Genomic DNA, 24562 nt, shown 5'->3' on the forward strand with positions numbered 1-24562 from the left:
TGGTATTTGATGATCAATTTCTGTTTGTAGTTTTTCACTGTTGGCATTTTTCAAAATTTCATTAAAGGTGAATGTATTCCTGCCCTACAGTATTTCAATGTAAACCAGCATGCAACAAATCTATCATAATCACAGCTTGGTTGTTTCCAGTAGCATGCTGAAAGATTCTCCAAGAGTCGATTTTGTTAGCTGCAGAGTGATTTGCCATGATGACATCAATATTGGTTGTGGTACCAGCACTGTTTTCATATGTTGCCGGACAGCCTGTCCTGTACAGCACATGGAGGTTCAATTTGTCAGTTGCGTCCTTCAGTTGCATGCTATACTCATCAGTTATGACTATGCCACAGAATGAATTTTGTCTTAGCATCTGTCACCCCATTTTATTTATGTGATGAGTGCCAAGCTTAATGACCCTTGTCTTTCAACCTATTGATGTAGGTTTCAGTGCTGTATGAATATTTCATGTAAATGTTCATTAGTGTTAGTGTATTGGTTGAGGACTTTAGAGGTACAGATGCAGTGTGTGTGTCACAAAATTGGCATACTTCTGTTACTTGATCAAATTTCTGGAAAGGTACTATTGCTGCTTTTGCATTTGGGTTACCTAAAGTTGTCATCACATGATCTAGAACTGAGGACTCTGACTATGATTCATGTATGACTCGTGAATGCATACAATGTCTATCTCCCAATCTTCTATTAGTTTATGTATTTCAGTCATTACTCTCATACAGTGGTTAGCTTTTATTTGTAATATTTGCAGAAATCAAAATAGATCCAACCATGAGCTTTGACTAAGTCTTTGTCAGTTTGTTTCTGGTCGTTGGCAGATTACACACTTTTAACTGAATTTGGTCAGTCACTTCAGGAGTCAGAAAGACCACTGAGCCATCTTTTCAGTATGCCATGCAAATAATGTAGCACAAGGCTACTTTGAGTTTTTTTAAAGTCCTCTAGTATATTTAGATAAAGACTGTTTTCAAGATTTTTTATGCATATCTTCCAGTTCTAGAGCTTATACACTCCTGGAAATGGAAAAAAGAACACATTGACACCGGTGTGTCAAACCCACCATACTTGCTCCGGACACTGCGAGAGGGCTGTACAAGCAATGATCACACGCACGGCACAGCGGACACACCAGGAACTGCGGTGTTGGCCGTCGAATGGCGCTAGCTGCGCAGCATTTGTGCACCGCCGCCGTCAGTGTCAGCCAGTTTGCCGTGGCATACGGAGCTCCATCGCAGTCTTTAACACTGGTAGCATGCTGCGACAGCGTGGACGTGAACCGTATGTGCAGTTGACGGACTTTGAGCGAGGGCGTATAGTGGGCATGCGGGAGGCCAGGTGGACGTACTGCCCAATTGCTCAACACGTGGGGCGTGAGGTCTCCACAGTACATCGATGTTGTCGCCAGTGGTCAGCGGAAGGTGCACGTGCCCGTCGACCTGGGACCGGACCGCAGCGACGCACGGATGCACGCCAAGACCGTAGGATCCTACGCAGTGCCGTAGTGGACCGCAACGCCACTTCCCAGCAAATTAGGGACACTGTTGCTCCTGGGGTATCGGCGAGGACCATTCGCAACCGTCTCCATGAAGCTGGGCTACGGTCCCGCACACCGTTAGGCCGTCTTCCGCTCACGCCCCAACATCGTGCAGCCCGTCTCCAGTGGTGTCGCGACAGGCGTGAATGGAGGGACGAATGGAGACGTGTCGCCTTGAGCGATGAAGTCGCTTCTGCCTTGGTGCCAATGATGGTCGTATGCGTGTTTGGCACCGTGCAGGTTAGCGCCACAATCAGGACTGCATACGACCGAGGCACACAGGGCCAACACCCGGCATCATGGTGTGGGGAGCGATCTCCTACACTGGCCATACACCTCTGGTGATCGTCGAGGGGACACTGAATAGTGCACGGTACATCCAAACCGTCATCGAACCCATCGTTCTACCATTCCTAGACCGGCAAGGGAACTTGCTGTTCCAACAGGACAATGCACGTCCGCATGTATCCCGTGCCACCCAACGTGCTCTAGAAGGTGTAAGTCAAATACCCTGGCCAGCAAGATCTCCGGATCTGTCCCCCATTGAGCATGTTTGGGACTGGATGAAGCGTCGTCTCACGCGGTCTGCACGTCCAGCACGAACGCTGGTCCAACTGAGGCGCCAGGTGGAAATGGCATGGCAAGCCGTTCCACAGGACTACATCCAGCATCTCTACGATCGTCTCCATGGGAGAATAGCAGCCTGCATTGCTGCGAAAGGTGGATATACACTGTGCTAGTGCCGACATTGTGCATGCTCTGTTGCCTGTGTCTATGTGCCTGTGGTTCTGTCAGTGTGATCATGTGATGTATCTGACCCCAGGAATGTGTCAATAAAGTTTCCCCCTTCCTGGGACAATGAATTCACGGTGTTCTTATTTCAATTTCCAGGAGTGTATAATACCTTTTGAGGGAAGTTTCAGATTCTTGGCAGATTGTGGAAAATCAGGCATAACAGCTTCCGCTGACTCCACTACGTTATTGTAAATCGCACTAGATAAGGCTTGAGGGAGCATTTGAGTTTCCAAAAGGGGAGTACCATCAGTTTCTCTTTGCCTGCCATCTATTTGCATCTGTACTGAGTTCATCCCCTTGTACTTGTTCTTCATAGAAAAAAGTTGTTCCCTTGAGAAACTGTGTCCCATACCAGTCATTTCCACCTTTAGCTACCAGATCAATTGAAATCTGCCTAACTTAGTGATTTTCAACAGTGTCTCTTATATAAAACTCAGCATTCTGACCTGATGGACCAGTCAGGACCAACTGACTGCTGTGTCATTCACTGTCGATTGTGTCATTGGATGCACTACAGAGGTGCATGCAGTTAACATACCACTCATCCAGCCATTGTCGGCTTTCTTGACATTGTAGCTGCTACTTCTCAGTTGGCAGCATGAGGCTGATTGCACACTATTCCAGTCCTCTCACCAAGGAAAAATCCCTGGCAGTACCAGGAATCGAATCCTAGGTCCTCCACATAGCAGCCAGACATGCCCGGGTGTCTGTTGTATATGTCAGGGTGTTTTGTTTGTGTGCCATCTGGTTTGATGTAGCACATGTTCTGTTACTAACGACGAGAGATGAATATAACAAGGACACTCGAATTAGGCCTGCATTAAAAATGTACCATGACACATTTTACTGTTCTAATATTTTTTTTTGTGTCATCCTAGTATGATCATTTTGGTTTCCTCACCCCCTAATGAATGCCAGCAATTTCAAAGGTGCTTTGAAGGATGTTTCTTCTTTTTGTGCTTATTGTTACTTCCTCTTTCATTCTGCATGGTTTCCGGCAATGGCTATTCATCTTCAGAACTAACTGCAAGTGGGTTACTGGTTGTAGCCAATTTTTGCTATTTCTCTTTGCAGCAGCACCTTGTGCGTGGCACATTCACTTCCGCTTAATTGTTACCTCTGTTGATACAAGATATGCACTTCAGTGTCAATTTAGTGTTGGCAAAGCCTTTATTTTAGTGGTCAACTTCACTACAATGTGCACACACTTGCTTCTCTAATTTTCAGAATTTGGTTAAGTGGTCATAATCATAACATTTTAGACATTTTCACACTACTAAATTTTCCTTGATTGACAGTGTTCTGTAGCCATTGTACAACCTGCTCATGTTAACATTACCTACCTAGGTCTTGAGCTGGCCATCACATGATGCACGTACATTTTTGCACTGGAAACTCTCGTGAATGAAAAGTCAAGATCAAGAAAATGGAGGATAAGAAAACCGAGAAGGAAGAAGATTCAATAAAGAGAGAAGAAACTGCAGTTTTAGAGATAGATCCAGCCTGAAAAAACCTTTAAAATGTGATGATTTTAAAACAGCATTACTTTCATATGAAGAATGTATTAATGCTCTGGATGAAGAAAACTGGATGGAAGCACTAGAAGAAGAAAAGAAATCACTTGAACATAATGACACTTGTAAGTTTGTGAATCCAAAGTAGGCAGGGAAAGAAATCTTGGCAGGCAAATGGGTCTTTAAAGTCAAAGGAGATTGTCAGTATAAGGTCAGACTGGTTGTCAGAGATGATCAATGAGAGAAGGACATAGATTTCAAGGATTTTTTGAACCTAGTAGTAGATATCTGTTCACTAAAATTGTTTTTCGCTGTAGCAGCAGAGAAAAATTTTTCATGACAAAGAGATTTTCATGAAGATATATGAAGGATAAAAAGAGGCTGGAAAAATTAGTCTTTTGAAGAAAGCTCTGTATGCTCAATTCTAATTGTGTAAAATTCTGACAGATTTTATAAAAACAGAACGACTAATTCAGTTTAAGTCAGATTAGTGCATATTTAAAGATGAAACTGAAAAATTATGAATGGCAATACATGCTGAAGAAGGAATCATTATTTTAAGAACACTTGGAGAATACTGAAAATGCATTGAATGAAAGCGAAAGGAATTTTGAAATGTCTGTGGTTGAAAATGCAGCTATATACCTAGGGATACAAATAATGCAGATAGAGGATGGAACATTTCTACATAAAGAACAGTGTGTGAAGGAAGTACTGGAAAAAAATATGACTGACTGCAATGCCGTGAATACTCCTTTAGTTCCAACAAAGTGACGTGGTGCAGTGGTTAACACACTGAACTCACTTTCGGGAGGACAACAGTTCAAATCTGCAATGGACCATCTATATTTAGATTTTCCCTAAACTGCTGTAGGCAAATACTCTGATTTTTCTTTTGAAAGTGCATGACCGATGTCCTTCCTCATCCTTGGAGTATTCTGAACACGTGTTCCATCTCTAATGACCTCATTGTCGATGGGGTAGTAAACCCTAATCATCCTTCCTTTTATCATCCCTTCGTTTTTTAGTTCCAGAGGGGAAACCAAGTGCATTTTGAGGAGTGGTGTTAGAAAGCCGGTAAAACACAATGTATGCTGTATGTTTTTAAGGGTTGGGAACTATTGCAAAAAGCTGAATGTCAGTTGTCTATGGTACAAACAAGACAGTTGTCTGTATCTGTGGCCTGTATGTTTGAAGAAGTTAGTAAAAAGTCATATTGTGTAATTAGTTTGTATTTTGTAATATTCACATAAATTGGACACAGCATAGTAAAAATGCAGCAATAAGAGCACCAAATTTCATATTGCATAACCACTTATTATTTACCATTCCAGAAGAAAGTTGTTAATTAATGTAATTGACTGCAACTAAGGATATTAAATTAATTTTTGTGATTTTATACCATATACATCTTTCCTGAATATCAGATTGACTGTTTTGTTACATACTGTGAAAACATGAAATAACGATTTTAACTTTGCCTATGTTTTTGTCACATTTGCATTTATTTAATAAATGTGAGTGTTTAATTTCTTATATGTCCTCTATAAAATTTCAGCTTGAATGGGGAACAGAACCTGATAGTCTTCTCTTTGTGCCTGAAATAAATCCAGTTGAAGGTGCAATGCAAAGTGAACAAATTATAGATTGTACTCGACATACCTACTTGGGAAAACACCCAAGTGTTGTTAAACAGTGCACAAGGTAATTTTATTTCAAAATCTTTTGTAAATTAGTTGAATAATTTTACTTTAGATTTGTATTGCTAAATATTTTAACTCATTGGAGTTCTTAGGTCTTCTAATAGAAGCAATACATAAGGTATTTTTCCCTTGGAATCTTTGCATAGTATTGAATCAACACACTGAAAAGAGATTGATTGCATGTATAGACAGTATCATGAAATTGATTTCTTCTGTTTCTAAATGTACATGTTAAACAGAAGTACAATGAAATTTTGAAACTAACTGTGATGAATGTAGTGTTTTGTGGTGTTTTGTTTTTTTATATTTCTGATACTGTGATTGTAGAAGAAATTTACACTCAAGGGGAGTCGTCGTATGGTCAAAGACAGAATTTAGTAGCTAAATTGTATCAGCAGAACAGTGCACCAGGACAACATTAAATTATGTTACATTAAATAAAAAGTGTTCTGTAAATATTTTTGCATTGTTAATAGTGGTGTTCAATTCTATGAGGGCACGCTGAAAAGTAATTCCACAGATTTTTTAAATTCTGTTTTCAATATCTGTTGAGGTACTACATTATGCATATTACTCTGTCACCTTTGCCACATTGCTGATGCAAATTGCAATCCTCTGACAGAAGAGGGATTCAGATTGTAGCACGTAACATGACAATGTGTAACGTACCTATGTCAGTGCATGAGAAACAGCATGTTGTAATAGTGTTTCTACCAGTGGAAAATGTGCGTCAAATTGAAATCTGTAGAAGTTTGAAAGCTGTGTACAGTGACGATTGTATCAACTATCAACACTAGGTTGATAGTGCTAATAATGAAGGAAATGGTGGTGCTAACCTCAACCTGTGTGACAGAGTTTGTGGTTGACAATTGTGTATGACAACCAATGAGGCTCTTCAAAACAGGTTGATGACCTCATCCGAGAAAATTCTTGGATAACACAGACACAGCTGTCAGGCAAGTGTGGCATATCATGAGAGCACATAAAGGCCATCATTGCAGAACTGCAGTACAGGAAACTTTGTGTGTGGTGGGTGCCTCGAATCTTCACTCCCAACATGAAACAGAGGAGACTGAACATCAGCCAACAGTTTCTTTTGCATTTTGAGCATTAGGGTGATGATTTTCTTAACAACATTCTGACATGATGAAAAGTGGGTTTACTGTTTTGATGCTGAAAACAAGAGAAAATCAATGGAGTTGCATTGGAAAGGATCACTGATGGCAAAAAATTTCAAGACCGTGCCAGTGACAGACAAAGTCATCCTGACAGTGACAGTGTTCTGGGATGTTCAAGGTGTGGTGCACTGGGAATTCATGCCTAAAGGCACCACCATAAACTCTGCAACAGGATCGTTTGAGACCCTCAGAAAATTGAAAGCACAAATTCGTATAGTTGTCCATACATGGAGCACCCTCTCCTTCAGTATGACAGTGCCAGCCCACACACAAGGAGCTGCAACATCTGCAACACGATCATCCTCCATAAAGGCGTGATGTGGCACCATCAGCCAAAACTTAAAGAACAGCTTGGAAGACTTCACTTTGTTAGTGACAAAGCAGTGCAAATAGAGGCAAGGTTGTAAGTTTGTCAACAAAGTCATAAAGTCTACAGTGATGGTATCAACAAACTGGTCTTTCATCGGGAAAAATGTGTTCATCGCATGGGGGACTGTGCTGACAATGAAATATGTAGACATGAAGAGTAAAGATGTAGAATGTTTTATAGTAGTTTTCACACAAAAAATTCAGAGGCATTATTTTTCAGTGCCCCCCACCCTGTACCTCAGACTACTGCCTTGCTCTTTGTTTACCAAGTAAGTGCTACAATCCTTATGAATAGTTTATTGTTGCTTGAAGTAAGTGTAATGGGGGTATTCAGTATGCTGTAGATTATTGACTATCTGGCATAATATGGTGAAAGGTCAAGATATATAGGGCAGAGATCTATAAATTCTCTCTTCTGATTCCAGCCGTACCATTCAAGACACCTTGTTTTTATACTGTAACCCCGTTGTGTTAACACTGTCTGACTTTATGACATCTAGCAAGTCAGTCGTCGTTGGAATGGTTACACAGTCTTCATTATCATCAATCTCTCATATCAATGAACTGAGAAGACAGTGGTGATACTTCTTTTTAGCATTTCAAAGATGCTGTGGACCATCGGCTGACAAGAACAGTCACATTTGTCGCTGGGAGGATTCAAAGGCACATTATTCAGAAGCAGCAGATCTTTCCTTAATAGACTGTGGTCTTTTAAATATTTGTCTACAGCTGGTATGAATTCAAATTGGAACCAGGTTTTAAAAATTGTTGATTTCATTTATGCTTTCCTGTGATAAGTGTTATGTAGGGCCAGTGATTCCTAATTTTTTAGTTTTCTTGAAAGCTCCAGGTTTCCCTATTCATGTAATTCTAAGCTTGTGGTTGCCAGGTGCATTACTGCAAACCAATATAATGACTTATTCCGTGCTTTTCTCGTACCTGGGTGCCACAGTTTACTTTTTTGAAACAAGTGCTTATCTTGGGAGTGTCTTCTAAGTTAAACCTCTCACATCCCCATAGTACAGCTGTTCACCAGAAATTCCCTCCTTGTCAATATACTTTGAAAGACTGTGTTCAAACAATGGCACAGCCTCCTTGTCAGTGGATAAAGCCTATCCACTAATGGTAATCCGGCATATACCAAATTGTCTCCTCCTCCTATTTGCCACTGAAATTGCAGTTCTTTTTCCTGAACTATCAGCCCAGTAATGGGCAAACCATTTCCTCTTAAATGTTCATTCCACAAAAACAAAGCTTCCTCAACTTCATCATGCTTACCTTTCAACATTATCTTTCTTCCTTTATTCCACTTCCACTAGCTTGGGAAGTTCCAGTTTTGAATGTGTGCTCAGTTTTTTGTCCAGTCTCCAGTAGTAATACCAAAGCAATAGTTTTTTTCTGCTATCTGAGAATCCAGTCACATTATAGCACATAGTTTCTGATCCATAGTTTTCAAGTTTTTTCATGTATAATCCCTTTACGACTCCTTAATTAAAGCACAAAGAACAGCACAGAAAAGAAATTGTTAAAATGCACTAACTTAAGACATCTGATGTGCAACTGAAGAAACAAAGAATGCTGGTTTGCCAGCAGAGATTCTCTCTCTGTGTGTTCATTGTTGTTCTTGAGTGCTGGGAGAGTGCTTCTAAGTATCCTTTGTTGAATAGTGGTTGCTGTAATATAATTTATTTGTTATTAACAATTCATTATGGACCTTATAATTGTGACAGCAGATGTGCTAGAAGCACAAACAATGCAAAAAAACATTCTAAATGCCACAGGGCATTGTAGCTGGTGCCCACTTGACAAAGCTTTATAAAAGTTCATTATGTACAATAAATTAATTCTCACTTGTCACTACTGTATATAATGGTGTGATATTGTTAGACATAGTATCTTGTTTCAGTGAAACTGTTATGATGACTCATTCTTTTTCTCTCTCTCTCTCTCTCTCTCTCTCTCTCTCTCTCTCTCTCTCTCTCTCTCCTTTTTTTTGTTATAACAATGTGACATATGGCCCATCATAAAGCTTAATATCATATGATCCTAGAGAACAAAATAAGAAAATTGAACTTCTTTTCCTCATTAACTTCAATGTGTGACTTTCTACCATATCCAGACCTCATCTAGTGCCAACTATTGCCCAGCACTCTTTTCCCTGATTGTAGCAGTTTTTCCCTGATTGTAGCACTTCCACAAAATTGTTCCAATGTGGCCTTTAGTTTTGTCATATTATGTAACTTTTGTTCTGATCCATTGAAGTAAGAACCTTGAGTACTGTTATGATTTCTGAAGCAGTGATACATTTCAGAATCTGCGTCTAGATGAAACATATGTATTAAAGAAAGAAGACAGTTTCCGTTAGAATGTGCTGTGTTGATTGCAGTGGATGAGCTGGTGCATTATCATGGTCAGCTGCTAGCTTTCCAAAAACTACAAACATCAAGAAAACTTTTCATTGCTCCCTTTTTTTAAATTCATGGTACAGAAAACAAAAAATTACCTGAGGCATGTGTAAATATTCATTTGCAATGTGCCCAGATCATCAGATCATGAAAACAAACTTTTGTGTAATGAGAAAATCATCTGTTTCCCATGGTGGGTATTTTACAGCATCCCTGCACAATTTCAATATGTGGTGGAATGTCCACTTGCTCAAATGCAGGGTTGAATATGTCATGTCATACCACTGATGAGATAATCAATTCAGCCCTGGTCCAAATCATCCCACTCTTTGTGATTTTGTGTAAGTCATGCAGAGTACATGGCCATTGTACATGCTCAAAAACTGCTTGTTTCAGTTGATTCTGCACATATTCGATTGGGTTCATGTTGGGGAAACAGGCAGTCCACTCCATTCTGATGATGCTAACATGGTGAAGGAATAAGTTTATGAGAACAGCATAATGCACGCACAAATAATCGTCAATCAAGATGGAATTGTCACCAAAATGACAGAGCTATGATTCAACTGTTGGTTCCAGAATCTCCACCACTATGTTGTTGCATATGTGGGACACAGGCTTGGAGACATTCAATATTACTAGATTGTCTCGAAACATGTTTTTTGCAGTTATCAAGGTACAAACACACCCAGGTTTTGTCTGTAAACACCACCTGATGACAATCCTGGGGTGTCCATTCTTCATGATTCCTTCTCCATCTGTAACAGAGTCCATGGTCTTGTGGTGTACAATGTGGTGCTTTCTGTGGTCGATGGGAACGAAGAGTTGCATCATGTAATTGTCTCCTAACAGTTTGATGCTATACATAATGTCCTGTTGCCTCTTTGAACAGTGAATTCAGTTCTGGAACACTGGACCGATAGTTTCTTTGATTTTACTCCGAAGTCATAGACATTGATCACCTTATGCACCTGCTGAAAATTGGCAGCTTGTGTTTTGTAAGTCCTCAACACTACCTGTCGGTTGAAACTGATTCCATGTCTGTATTACATCGCTTTGGCCCCAGTGCACACATCGAGCAATGTGCTTAGGTGACAGCCCTTGTGTGCATAACATGATGATGCAGACCTTGGGATTGTCCTTATTGCATGATGAATACTTTCTCTACAGTTCCAAAAATGCATGTATTGCATCCCTATTTGTACTTTATGGTTAACTGAAATGCTGTGATCCATTTGAGTGCAGCATTCAACCTGTAGGTAGTACTCACAGTAACTTTGTGTATGTTTACAAACAATGTCAGGGGTATTCTTCTGATCTGTACAGGAACAGTCACAACAGCAACACAGCTCCACAACATATCAGGATGATGGAAAACTTTTGATGATGTGTCTCGTGTGCAGTTTTTTGCACTGAATCCCATTCCAGAGGAGACAGATGGGTTCTTTGTCTTTTCTCAAGTACCTCTTTGTTATTCAGTCCTTGTTTCTTTTAGTATAAAGCTGGCCGCTGTGGCTGAACAGATCTAGGTGCTTCAGTCCGGAACTGTGCTGCTGCTGTGGTCACAGGTTCGAATCCTGCCTCAGGCATGGCTGTGTGCGATGTCCTTAGGTTATTTAGGTTTAAGTAGTTCTAAGTCTAGGGGACTGATGACTTCAGATGTTAAGTCCCATAGTGCTTAGAGCCATTTGAACTATTTTTTTTAGTATAACAGGAAGAGGGGAAAATATATTTTGAAATTCTTTAGCAATTATCCTTGTTTTGCCACCACCTGTGTTGAGTCCATGTTTGTGGCACTGTTGCATCAGTGAAGTTAATAAATTCTTCAGAAACCAGGGTTGATGTTGATGCCACTCAGCATACACTGAAATCCACTACTGAAACTACACCAAAAGATACTGAGCAGAAAAGTGTGAGCCTTGCCAGATTCATGACAGTCAGACTTAGGACCTGAGGACAATGCTGGAGGCAGTCATGGAAAACTTGGGATTTTATTTGAATTTTACACAGCAGATTAATGTTAACTCTTTATCTGAGGATTCCACTGCAAACTGACTTTGCAGTCACACCAACAAAATGTTTGCTGATGTAAAATCTTTAAATAAATTTTTGAAGAATAAGTGAGCTTACATCATGAATCTTTACAGTTTTGTTATTTCTGAATTTCAGTTTGTTACCAGCATCCTAAAATGCTTTTTAGTCTTTGAGAATGTACAGCTAGTAGCAGCTCACAAGTATACATTCTGGGTGTTCACAAATTTTTAGATTCAGCAAATTTGACAGTGTGAAATAAATAGCATCTGCTGTATAACAGTTATGCTTATGAACAAATTTATACAACTGCCAATAATAATAATAATAATAATAATAATAATAATAATAATAATAGTAATAGTAATAATAATATATATAAATAAAAATAAAAATAATATAAAAATCGACATAAAAAGCCTACATTATGAACAGGTAGACAATTTAAGAAAATTCTGTATAGAACGAGCAGAAACTAGCAAAATACACAAAGCAATGACTCATATAAATACATCGGCTACACCACTGCAATTTCATAACCACTTATACAACCCTTTAGATCACAGAACATCAAGAGATACAAAGAAAGTAAATTGGAAAAAGAAAACACTACATGGCAAGCACCCGTATCATCTAACACAGCCATACATTGATCAAGACGCATCCAACACATGGCTAAGAAAAGGCAATATATACAATGAGATGGAAGGATTCATGATTGCCATACAGGATCAAACAATAAACACCAGATATTACCGCAAGGATATTATTAAAGATCCCAATACCATAACAGATAAATGCAGACTTTGCAAACAACAAATAGAAACAGTAGATCACATCACAAGCGGATGTGCAATACTAACAAATACAGAATACCCCAGAAGACATGACAATGTAGCAAAAATAATACATCAACAACTTGCCATACAACATAAACTAATGAAACAACATGTTCCCACATACAAGTATGCACCACAAAATGTACTGGAGAATGATCAATACAAATTATACTGGAACAGAACCATTATAACAGATAAAACACCACCACATAACAAACCTGACATCATACTCACCAATAAAAAGAAGAAATTAACACAATTAATCGAAATATCCATACCCAATACAACAAATATACAGAAGAAAACAGGAGAAAAAATTGTAAAATACATCCAACTGGCTGAGGAAGTCAAGGACATGTGGCATCAGGATAAAGTTGACATTATACCAATTATACTATCAACTACAGGAGTCATACCACACAATATCCACTAGTACATCAACACAATACAGCTACATCCAAACATATCTATACAAGTACAGAAATCTGTAATTATTGATACATGTTCAATTACCCGAAAGTTCCTAAATGCAATGTAACATATACCATACAGTTAAAAGGAAGTCACGCTTGATCAAGGTCTGCGTCACTTTCCATTTTTAACCAGACATAACATCTGAGAAAAGAAAGAAAGAAATAATATGCTTTGCTTGTCTCACAAAAGAAAATTGTTTTGTAGGATTTTGTTGTTTTGTACATAATTAAGTGCAGTTTAGGGCGAGAATGAAATAATCTGTAAGCTTTCGCTACTCTCTGTTTTGCATTTTTGTCCAAGTGGGAGTTTTCACACTTTTTTATTTTTTCGGACAAATTTACAAGATCCCTAATACCTGTATTAGTCCATGATTCAACTTCCAGGCTGCAAATGAGACATTCCTAAGATGCACCCACACAACAACCTTCGGTTATTGTACACTTCTTTGGTAAATGTTCGCTTGCAGTCATGCTTATTTGATTATGTCACTTTTTCAATCAACAGATCTGGTCTGGGAGGATTTAGTTCCTTTGTGACTAACTTTTCCTGGTAATTTACTTTTCTGTTAGCACTTAAAATAGATTCAACAGAGTTAATGGTGACATTGCACGCGAAAGCCGATTTGCACACTACCAATTCCAAACACAAACTGCCATTTGTAGAAACGATTAAATTCAAGTAGTTTTGCCTACCAATATGGTCACTTGACTAGAATACAAATGAGGTGCTGAGAACCAAAAATGCCTAAAATAAATCATCGTTGCATCGTTGATCCCACATTGAAGTGAATATCAGAGAAACCAGAGAGACAGCTTTTTGTGAATGTCCATACATTGTATAGGCAATGTGGCCCACAGCACAGATAAACCTGACTCACCATAACATTAACAGATGTCAGAGGCATGAATAAATACTGCAGTCTCACAGTCGACGATGATGTGCTTTAGGGCCTTATGGTTCTCAGGGCCTCAAATGGATTACCGCACAATAAAATCCAAAACTTAACACAGTATAGCTCATTCAGAAATCAACAGAATACATTATTGCAGTGCCTGTGACATTCTGAATTATGATGCAAAGTTCCTTCGGACATGGATGCAGTTTGGAATAACTCAGGCACTGCAATATTGCATCTGTCTGATGACAACAGGCAAGCAATTTTCAAGTATATTGTCTCCCCTGTGCAGAAATATACATAATGGATGTACACATTCATGTCGTAGATGCATGATCAATGACATATGGGTATAACTGTGACTTGTGCTCGGATAGCCAAATGGTAAACGTAACCCATATTAGAAACTGCGAATACATTTAATGTAACCCACAGAATAGGTATTGCTATCAGTATAAGTATAATTTATGTTGTTGAGTGACTTGGCATACCTGAGGAATGTGCTACCCCCTAGTGAGATTTATGCTAAGCGAGCAAGGTTAAAAGCCTGCTTCATTGTGCTACCACCTGGTGGCGTTGACGTAAACGTGTAGTTGAGTGGTAGGGGCTAGCTGTGTATGCCATGAATTGTCCACATTGTTCATCAAATCAGTATGTATTTCATCCAGAAGCCAGTAACATCGCGCGAGTTGCGCATTTGCAAAAGCTCCTTAAAATGTGCACAATTGAAGATGTGCTCACATCCCTGATGCTACAGTAGCAATGTAGCATAGCGCAATAGATTTAGTGCCACATGTTTCAGATTATCACATCTGTGTTACATGTAACAGCATTTAAAAAATTAATCAATAAATCCGCTAAGTGTCAAAAGTTAGGGTGTTCTTGTGCTCTTACACATCAGGTTCCGCTGTTTACAGCCATATACATAGGTCTCCTGAATGCTGATAATTGTTTTAGTGTATCTCACCAAGCCTCTTGGGACACTTCATGAGACATAATTTGTGTTAATTACATACATTCAGGGACCAACGTGTCTGGTACTACTTATAGTCATATATAAAAGTACACACATTATCATAGCTTTTCCAACTATTGTTCCTGCTTTGGGGAGGAGAGGGACATGTTGAGGAAGGTTGAAAAGGGAGGGCAGGTCATTCAGGCCCTAGGATGAATGGGACTCTCACGTTGTGAGGGAGGGGGGAAAGAAACTTAAGTAATCATGCAAATTGTCAGCATGGTTTGCTGAGAATACGTACTACAATAGTAAAACAGTCTTGTACCATATTTTAGTGAGAAGTCACAATCATTATCCACGGAAAATGCAAATGACTAACTAGTAGAGAGGAAGAAAATGAAGGTAGAGGATACGGACAAATTGAGAAGTAAAGATGGATTTGAGGAAGAGATATGTTGTCATTAGAGAAGCAGTAATAGCAGAATGGATCAGTCAGGAGAGCTCACTGATTTCAAACAAGTACTTCAGGGACATTTCAACCCTTCTAAAGCTGCCCAGGTCAGTTGTTGGTGATGTGACATGGTAGTGAAGTGAATTGCAAAGGAACAACCACTGACAAATCAAGACCACGAAGACCTTATTTACTGATGGGCAGCGATCATTGAATATTGCAAAAAGGTTGCTTGTGAAAAATCACATAATGTTAGCACAACGCATCATTTCAAAAGTGCTTTCAGTGATCCAGTTAGCACAGAGACTCTGTGTAGGGAGTGAAAAAGAGCGGGGTACAGTGGTCGAGCAACTCTTCATAAGCCACACATTTCTGTAGTCAGTGTCAAGCATCGCTTGAGGTGGTGTAAGGAGCAATGCCCCTGGTCAGTGGATGACTGGAAATGAGTGCTGTGGAGTGATGGACCACCCTGTGGCAGTCGAATGGAATTGTTTATGCTCAGTAAATGCACGAAGAATCTTATATGCCATCATGTTTAGTCCCCGCATGGAATTATGGCGAAGCTGACGTTGTGTTATGAGGTTAATGTGTGGTCCCCTTATTGCACTTAGGAAAACCTTAAATGCAGAAGGATATGGACGCATTATACAGCATTGTGTACTGTGTACATTAGAGGAACAGAATGGAGACAATGGTCATATCAGCATGGCAGTGCATCCTGTCATAAAGCAGCATGTGCGAGGCAGTGTTTTGGGGACAATAACGCTCTCGAAATCAATTGGCTTGCCCAGTGGAACATCATTGTGATGAATCAGAATGTCAGCATTGCTCCAGACTCCAGTGTCCAATGTCACTACCTTCTCTGGTTTCAGCTCTTGAGTAGGAATGGAGTGCCATTCCTCCATCAACATCTGGTCACATCATTGAAAGTGTCACCAGTACAGTTCAAGGTGTCACAAAGCTGATGGATAGACACTTTCCATATTAACTCAACTGGGTTTCACAGTACTGGTGGTTTAGGCACTCAGGTCCCTCGAGTCATGCAGTAAAGCATGTTCTGTGACTGGAATCTCAGTGTCCCCAAGGTTGACAGTTTGTCTATACCCATACATGCCCTTAGCCAGATTAGTGATGGTCATTCCCACTCTTCACTGGACAGAAGTTACTTGATAAACAACATATTTGATTTTGTAAATTGTTCTGCCTTGGACATTGTAGGATTTACTGGTGGTTGGGTTTGAGTAGGTGGTAGTGGGTGGGTTTGCGAAGTAAGTTTTACTGTGGGAATGATTGAGGCTTTGGAACATTCAGATAGGTGTAATGGTTTGGGAATGCCATATGGTTTGACTAGGATCTTACTGAGATTAGGAGGGTGATAGAAGGCATATTGTGTGGTGTGGGGAAGATATCAGGGAGAGTGGATCTCGTTTCAGGGCTTGACTTGAGAAAGTTATAACTCTGATTGAGTTATGTGTTGCTGGGTGATACCTGGTGACAAAGGGGAGGTTACATCTGGGTTTTTTGGAAGAGGGTGAAAGGAGGCTACTGCCAAGGAAATTTACTTGTGAATAAGTTCTGTGGGGTAGTTGTAGGAGAGGAAAGTCTAGGAGAGGCTGTCAGTGTAGATGTTGAGGGATTCAGAGGTGGAGCAGATATGCTGTATTAGATGCCTAGAATCAAAGGAAGTGACTGTTTCATACGGAAGGGATGTCAGCTATCAAAGTGTAAGTATTCTTGTTTATTGGTTGGTTTTATGTGGACTGATATTTGGGTGTGGTTTTCATAGAGACAGGGGTCAACGTCAGTGAATGTCACTTTGGATTTGGGAAAGGACCAAGTAAATTTTAGTTGGAGAAAGAGTTAAGCTGTTGTAGGATGTGGAAGAGTTGTTCTTCACAAACAGCTTATGTTTGGACTCACGAAATATTGAGTATGAGTGGAATTACTTTTTTTTGTTTATTTTAGCCCACATTTAGGTTCATGTTAAGTGAATTACATAGGTTTCAGGCTATTCTTTATTTATACTGAAACTGTTGCAGATGCAGATTAGCATGTATACATAATAATCAATAGTTGTATTTATGTTATCATTATACCAGATCAGAAATTGCACTGGAGACACAGCTTTTCCATGCTTTCTGTAAATAAAGTTAGATGCTGCTTCCAACAACATGACAGTAGATTTTAATGCCTAAAATTTTCAAACTGAGTAAGTGATTGGTCCCAAAAATCTTTGCTGTTGAATGAACATGGATGAACTGTGATGAAACAAGATACAGTATTTAATGTGAAAAGTAACTGAGGATACATAATAGAGAAAAAACTGTTTAATCTTAAGCATGGTAACATCAGTACAAAGTCTGACATAAATAATTTTAGTAATACTCAGTGGTTGGTGGAAGCATGCACAAAAATAAATCTTGTTTAGATTTCTCCCTTTTGTTGTTGATATTGTTGTAGTTATGCACTCTTTATGTTTGTTTCTAGGTGTGCTGGAGTTGCATTCCAGCAGTTTCTAACCAGAACTGCTGCAATAAGAGCATGGGACATGAGATGGGCCCGGGAATGCCTTTGTGGAGGCCATTGGAGATTACACTACTTTTCGTCCATTTGACAACTACATTCTGTCCTAGTCCTTCTGTTTTCAGATCTAGCAGACATTTTACCTTAAAACAGTTTTGCAGATGACTAGGAAAAAATTACTGTGTTATTTTAACAAACAGAATATGTGCATGTGATTGCACACACGGACACACACCAAAATGACACTGAGTGTTGTACTCTATAAAAAACTTGATGATGCTGGTACTTACCGCAGCACTAAGTGCTTTTTATTAAAACTGATGTTTCTACAGTTTTACAGTAGAAACATTTTCAAGCATAATACTTCTATTAGTGTACATAAATGCTTTTTATTATGTAGTTGCATTTGTTTTTAACATTTCAGTTATGGGAATAGATTAGCTGCTAGCACAGCATTATAGGTACAGCCGTGGTATCTATTCCATACACATACTGAAATCATTTTCTGTCTTACACCACAATAAGCAAACATTCCTGGGATTTTGTAATTGTTCTAGGAAACAATTGCTATTGTGTATTAGTGAACAATATCTGTTATGTACATATTACATACATTGTTTATAGGATTTGATTGTGATTTGTTCACACTTTTATACTATATAGATTATTGCCGCCTTCATTTGTGTAGGTGGTCCAGTAGAACACCATTAATTTAAAACTTAACCTGTGCTCAGGGAATAAACTGCCATTGCTTGTAAATATATATTTTAGATAGGTCTGTTGTTTATAAATAATTTTTCATCTCAATTTTTCTTATTAACTCATTCTTAAATAACCTGGCAATCTTAGCAGTCCATTTTTCATTGGGTGTGCCTTGAAAGGCAAATGAACTAGCAGATGTTTGTCTGCTTGTGTGATTCTAAATATGTTAGACTGAACACCTACTGCCAGAAGTGACCTTACAATGGTTTCTCTTTTGCTGAAACTGTTAAATGACTTAAATGATTCACCAATTTTATTGTAATTCATAATGAAAGTGTCATTGTTCTTGAGTGTTAGTGAGTGCTGTGGCAATACCCATTACTTTTTAAACCAAGGCACATAATAGAAGTGTCTAATTATTGTCCTCTTTCAGCTTGTTAGCCGAACTCAGAAGTGTTTTAGTTTATTTGATGTAATATGTAACCTTGTGTGAAGTCTGAAATAACTTTTCTTTGGCATATCTCAGATATGCAGAACAATTGTAGTTGAGAGAGAATAAGGTATATGATCTCAAAATAAATTTAAACCAGATACCTTATTCATTGTCCATAGGAAACTTTATGGCAAGACCACTTCAATCATTAAATGATAGTAAAAATATACAGTGGGATATTTCCATTACTTCATATACCACTCTGTTTTCTTGGTGATTCCCTTGTGCTTTGAAAGCATAAAAGTTTGTACTTAATATTTAGTAAATTGATTCCATCATCCAAGTTTTATTTTTGCATAACCTGGATTTTAATTTTTTTATGTTAACTTTTTAATTTGAATGAGTAGGTCATGTACTTCAATTTACATAAATTACTTTTGCAGCTCTCTGTATTCACCCCTGAAAAGGAAGCTTACACTGTATGTATGCATTGAGTAATACTAGCAGGGTGTGAGCTGCTGTTCAAGGTTTTTGTGATGTAATAACTGCTCGAATGGTTCGTAGGCATCAAGTCTGATAGTGTTGTGAAAACTGCACATTATTTCCATGAGTCAGCTACGTATTAGCTTCAGGTGCTTACTGACATATTGCTGTTTTGGCTAGCCAATGTATGTGGTAGCTAACTAGAAAAGCACAGGCACCAAGAGATGGGGCTGTAACAATATCATAGATGAATTTTAGGCATATTGACGCCCAGAGCCTTGCGCATGGTCTCCGCATGTGCAGTACAAGAAAAGCACAGCTGCAAGGCACTGATCTAGTGTACACATGGGGACCATATGTCAGGGCCCAACTTAAATGTCCTGCTTTCCGTTCTCCATCTGTGCTGATTCATTGGAGTAGTCTGTATGCAGCTGATGATACCTTAGTACTGCCAATGCTGGCTCCATGCTTTGCTAAGTTGAAATCCCATATCTCTGCTAATCAGATCATTACTTATGTTTATGTATTTTGACTGCTGCTTTCCCAACACTGTCCGATGTAATGCCCATGAACAATGCAAACAAAGTGTGAGCTGTTTATAACATGATTACAAAGCTGTGTATTTCAAAATCTACACTTGATTTGTTCTTGGTTTGTGTCCAGTTACCATGTCATTTTACATTTCAATTTAATATTTGGGATTTTTTTTCACTATCAAATACCATTTTGGATAAATATGTACTTAATTAATAAGAGATAGCAAAAAAGTTAGATCTAAATTGTGTGTGCCTAAACATGAAATTAGTCAGTCCCATTGTGTTGGACATCTTTAAACAAAGCAGATTAAAACAAAATGTGATGGTAAATACTGTAGCCCATGCAACATTTTGTAAATTTGTGGTATATATTATTTTTGAGAGGCTCCTAACTACAGCTCATGATGCATTATTGGGCTGTGAGCACTTTCAGAAAAGTAAATAACCACATATCTGTAAAAGTGAGATTCCAAGTAAGGAAAAAAAATTTACTTGCTGATCTCAGAATAATTTAACTGCCAAATTAAATACAAAAGAAAGTATCGTCATTCTTATGTTATTTTGCTGTAATTCAGCTGAAACAGTTGTAGAAAAGATTGTATGTATGGAGTAAACATTAAAATACCCCTATATAACAATGAAAAGAAGTGCCAACTGTCAATATTTTATAAAATTACTTTTTTTTATTCAAGCAGTGACCAGTTTGTCACCTGTGACACTCTCCAGATAGCTGCATCCATGTGTTATACAATATGTGGCACAATGTTGGTGTTACAAACATATCACCAATGCTCTATGAGAAATAATTTAGTTGTCTTTGTTAGAGTCACATTCAGTGGATAAGAATGGGGAAAACAAGATTATATTTACATGAACAACACTTGCTAGATCATAATGTATTCCGCAGTTACTGCTTTCACACACACAGCTCCTGTGACTCACAAAAGAAAAACCCTAATTCATTTGAAGGAAATATGCCTTATTAGGTTGATAACCTCTTTTGGAAAACTGCTGTTACTCTAAGGTTTAACATAAACAGTAAGATTTTAAAGATTTCTCAATATTTAGTTTAATAATCCAATTCTGAAACTCCAGTGTGACTCATGTCCCAACTTTTACATTGATACTGAGCCATGTGGCACAGTGGTAAGACATGGGACTCTCATTCAGGAGGTTGACAGCTCAAAACCTGTCTGACCATTTAGCTTTAGGTTTCTATAGTTTCCCTAAACCACTTAAGGCAAATGATGGGATGGATCCACTAAGTATACACGCGTTTTTCTACACATCCAGTCTTGTGCTCTGTCTTTAATGACCTTCTCATTTATGTGATATTAAACCCTAACATCCTCCTCCTTTACGCATTGACTTGTCATATGGATCTTTTACACTAAGGTTCCAAGGCATATGGATTTGATCTTTTACACGCAGATTCCAAGACGTGGTTTCATTTAGGATAGGAAACTATAGTAACTCCACTCTGGGACATATTTTACAGAGCGGGATCATTCTTCTGGTAGCATAGGAAACCCTTTTTCTGTAAATAAATGAACTTGGTAGGAGAAGTAGCATTTTAAATGAAAAATTGGATAACACCACAGCATCTTGTGATATTCCAGAAAGATGTATTATAACTAATAGATTGTAAATGTAATTCTTATTTATGCATGTATAATATTATTTACAATATATACTCTGAAGAGGATTTAGTAATATGCCAAGTGCCTTGCATATTTTCAATCCCATTTGCTTTACAATAAATAAATGAATAATGCAAATACAAGTGTGACAAATATGCACTCATTGCTATTGTAAGTTGTTACATGTATTGCCGTAAATAGCATTCCATTATAAAGTTGCACAAGTTTCATTTATATTTACACTGAAACAATATCTGTACTTGAGAGATGATAATAACAACTTTTCATCTTAGCTCAATAGAAGAACTTACCTCTTGTAAAGTATGTACCTTACTTTGGAAATAATTTGAATAAAGATTTATACAGTGTTCTTGTGTGAGATAGAAGTAATAACTGTGCTCCTTTGTTTGCTCAGCATGTTTGTTTATGAAAAAAGTGCAACAGAAGAACTACATGTAGCTGACATTTCCATACATTTTCATTGAATGCCAAGTGGTTAACTCACACATCACGCATGTAGTGTGCAGTTGGTTTTCTTATAAATTTTCATCCATGCTTATTCCTCTAATGTGGTTCAAACAGAAACAAATAACTAACTTCTTACTGGGCATACTCATTTTTAATGTTACAGTCTGTTCATGTACTGTGTAATATGTGAATGTAGCTATCAGAAGACAGCTGCAGGTGCTCAGAATAGATTTTTACTTCAATTAAAAAATGCAATAATAATTTCATAAAACAGTGAATATTAGTAATTCAGTTCAGCATCATGCATGATTAATGCAGTCACAGAAATTTGATGAAGTTAATACAGGTTAATCATATTCATTTCACTACCAAATACATATTTTGTGAGGGAGGAACTGAAGTCTTTCAAAAGTTCAAAGGAAGTCATTCAACCTACTTAAAAAATAAGGCTGAAGTGGACATAAGTTCCCACAGGCATTTTTGAAAATGCTATATAATGAGAATGTTTGTTAAGATCTCTTAGAGGAATCAGTTTCTCTGTAACATGCATTTTTAAAGATATTTATTTTGTAGTTAGAAGGCATAAAATACAGATTTCACTGTTATCTAATGTTATATGTTTGTGTTGATGCTTCATGAACAACGATTTTTTTTTTTTTTTTTTTTTTTTTTTTTTTTTTTTTTTTTTAAGGGGTTTGGAGGGGGGGGGCAGAGAGAGAGAGGAGACAGTATTGATTTTTTCCCAACTGTGGGCTCAAATTGATTGGCTAATTATGCAGAAAATTGTTAATTTAAACAGACTTTTGAACCCAAATGAGTCATAATTTTTTATAATTATTTTCAAACTGATATTAATTGTAACACCAACTCATATATGTCATTTTTTACTGCACAATAAAGTTGAAGCTAAGTAATTACAATGTGTTGTTAATTAATTTGTTCTTTTGTTTATTGCCAATTATTTGTAATCTGAACATCATTCAGGCTGATGCAATCTTTGCAGACATTTATATGATTCTCTCTATCCCAAGAGGTGACACATTAAAATAGCACTGTTCTCTTTCATCAACCTGACTGAAATCTCATATGTACTTGATAGCTATACAGATAGCACTGGATTCTGAACTCTTGCCAGCTGATTAATTATATTCTGATGAAAATAATTTTGTGGTTGTTACATTGAAATGGCAGTGGGCAGTGTTGCCGGCGTGCACCTAGCCCTGTTTGACAAGGCCCAGTATGTAGATACGGAACACCCAACACACTGAGCACGTAGTACTCAAAAAAGATCTAAGATTGTCTGATACCTGGTACCCTACCACATGACTCACTGAAATGCCAATCACAGAGTTATTTTAATCAGAATTACTGAATCAGTTATTTAATCAGACTTATTTTAGTCAGCTTATAGACAAACTCTCTCCCAAAATGCCCTGCCACTGTGAACGCCCAGTAGGTACTGTCTTTGACTACTACTCCAATGGCCTCTGTTTCTATCCTGGTGTCTGCTAAGTTTCTGAAAACAAGTCAAGGGCAGTAATAATGAAGACTTCAAATACAAGATATCATGTTCATTTGGTCTCTAGTCTTCTGAGAAGTAAGAGGGCAGAGAATTAGATAAAGATTCACCTTGATGTGGTAAAATATCCATAAATGTGGATGGCTAAATAATGATGATGTTATGTGGATGCAGAGAGTTGAAACCATTGTATTGAAGACACAAAACTTTTACCAAGAGAACATGCAGTCTTGTAAAATAATTTTTTGATGACCCCTTCCTTTCTTCCCATGTTTTCTGCTAACTTTATTAATGGCTCCAATCCGTCTACTGTACTGCAGCATTCACCATGCATCTGTCTCCAATGTCTTATAAATGAATTTGATGTCATATCCTACTTAATGCCTACAATGTGTCAAGGATTCCCACATTGAAACTGTCAGTGATTTTATGCTGCAGGAAAGCAATGCATTTCATTCCATCTGTGTATGCATTACTTGCACTGTTTGGAAATTAAGAATTTATCCCAAGTAAAGGTATTTTGCAACTGTTGCGGTTGCCATGTAAAATTCAGACAATAAAAAATACCTATGTAGATACTGTAACGCGCTGTAGGTAAAAACAGAAAATGTACATAGTGGCCCTATAGTGAAACATGAAAGCTCAAACTTTCATCGAAATCACTGCAAGTCTGTTGCTGCATGTTTAATAAAGATAATAATAAAGGATGGTAAATACAATGCTTTCGTGATGAATGCAAGATGTAACACAGCAAAGGTGACAGACTGTCTGGCAAGTAAATTCATGGGGCTGGGGAAGCAACAGGCCAGCGAGGTGTGTCAACCAGGGCACGTTGGTTCGGTGACTTACACTCAGCGGTCCTGCACATATTAACAACTGTCACATCATGTTATGTTTAGTTTCTCATTTCAACAATGGAAGCCTCTCTAGGGCTGGAGCTACTCTATTCATCCAGTAGCCAGTGACTAGTAGGTGTATGTCTGGTCCCAGGGCAGAATTGAGGGCTTTGGGTGGCTGCCTTAGAAGACTGCCATCTCAAACTAGGAACATGCAGAACTGCTTAGACCTATGTGCACTGAAAGATTGCGATAAAGACCCCC

At 38.2% G+C, this 24562-nt stretch overlaps 1 protein-coding gene across 1 annotated transcript in view; it reads left to right on the plus strand.

Moving 5' to 3' along the window:
- LOC126299555 (mediator of RNA polymerase II transcription subunit 16) overlaps positions 1–22855 on the plus strand; it is a 319626-nt gene extending 296771 nt beyond the window's left edge. The window contains exons 15-16 of the mRNA XM_049991550.1: positions 5417–5562; positions 17646–22855. Of these exons, the coding sequence (XP_049847507.1) occupies positions 5417–5562; positions 17646–17772 (273 nt within the window). The 3' untranslated portion in view covers positions 17773–22855. The remainder of the gene's footprint in view (positions 1–5416; positions 5563–17645) is intronic.
- Positions 22856–24562: the final 1707 nt, after the last annotated feature.

This window comes from Schistocerca gregaria, chromosome X (assembly GCF_023897955.1).
Source record: "Schistocerca gregaria isolate iqSchGreg1 chromosome X, iqSchGreg1.2, whole genome shotgun sequence".
Classification (NCBI taxonomy): domain Eukaryota; kingdom Metazoa; phylum Arthropoda; class Insecta; order Orthoptera; family Acrididae; genus Schistocerca; species Schistocerca gregaria.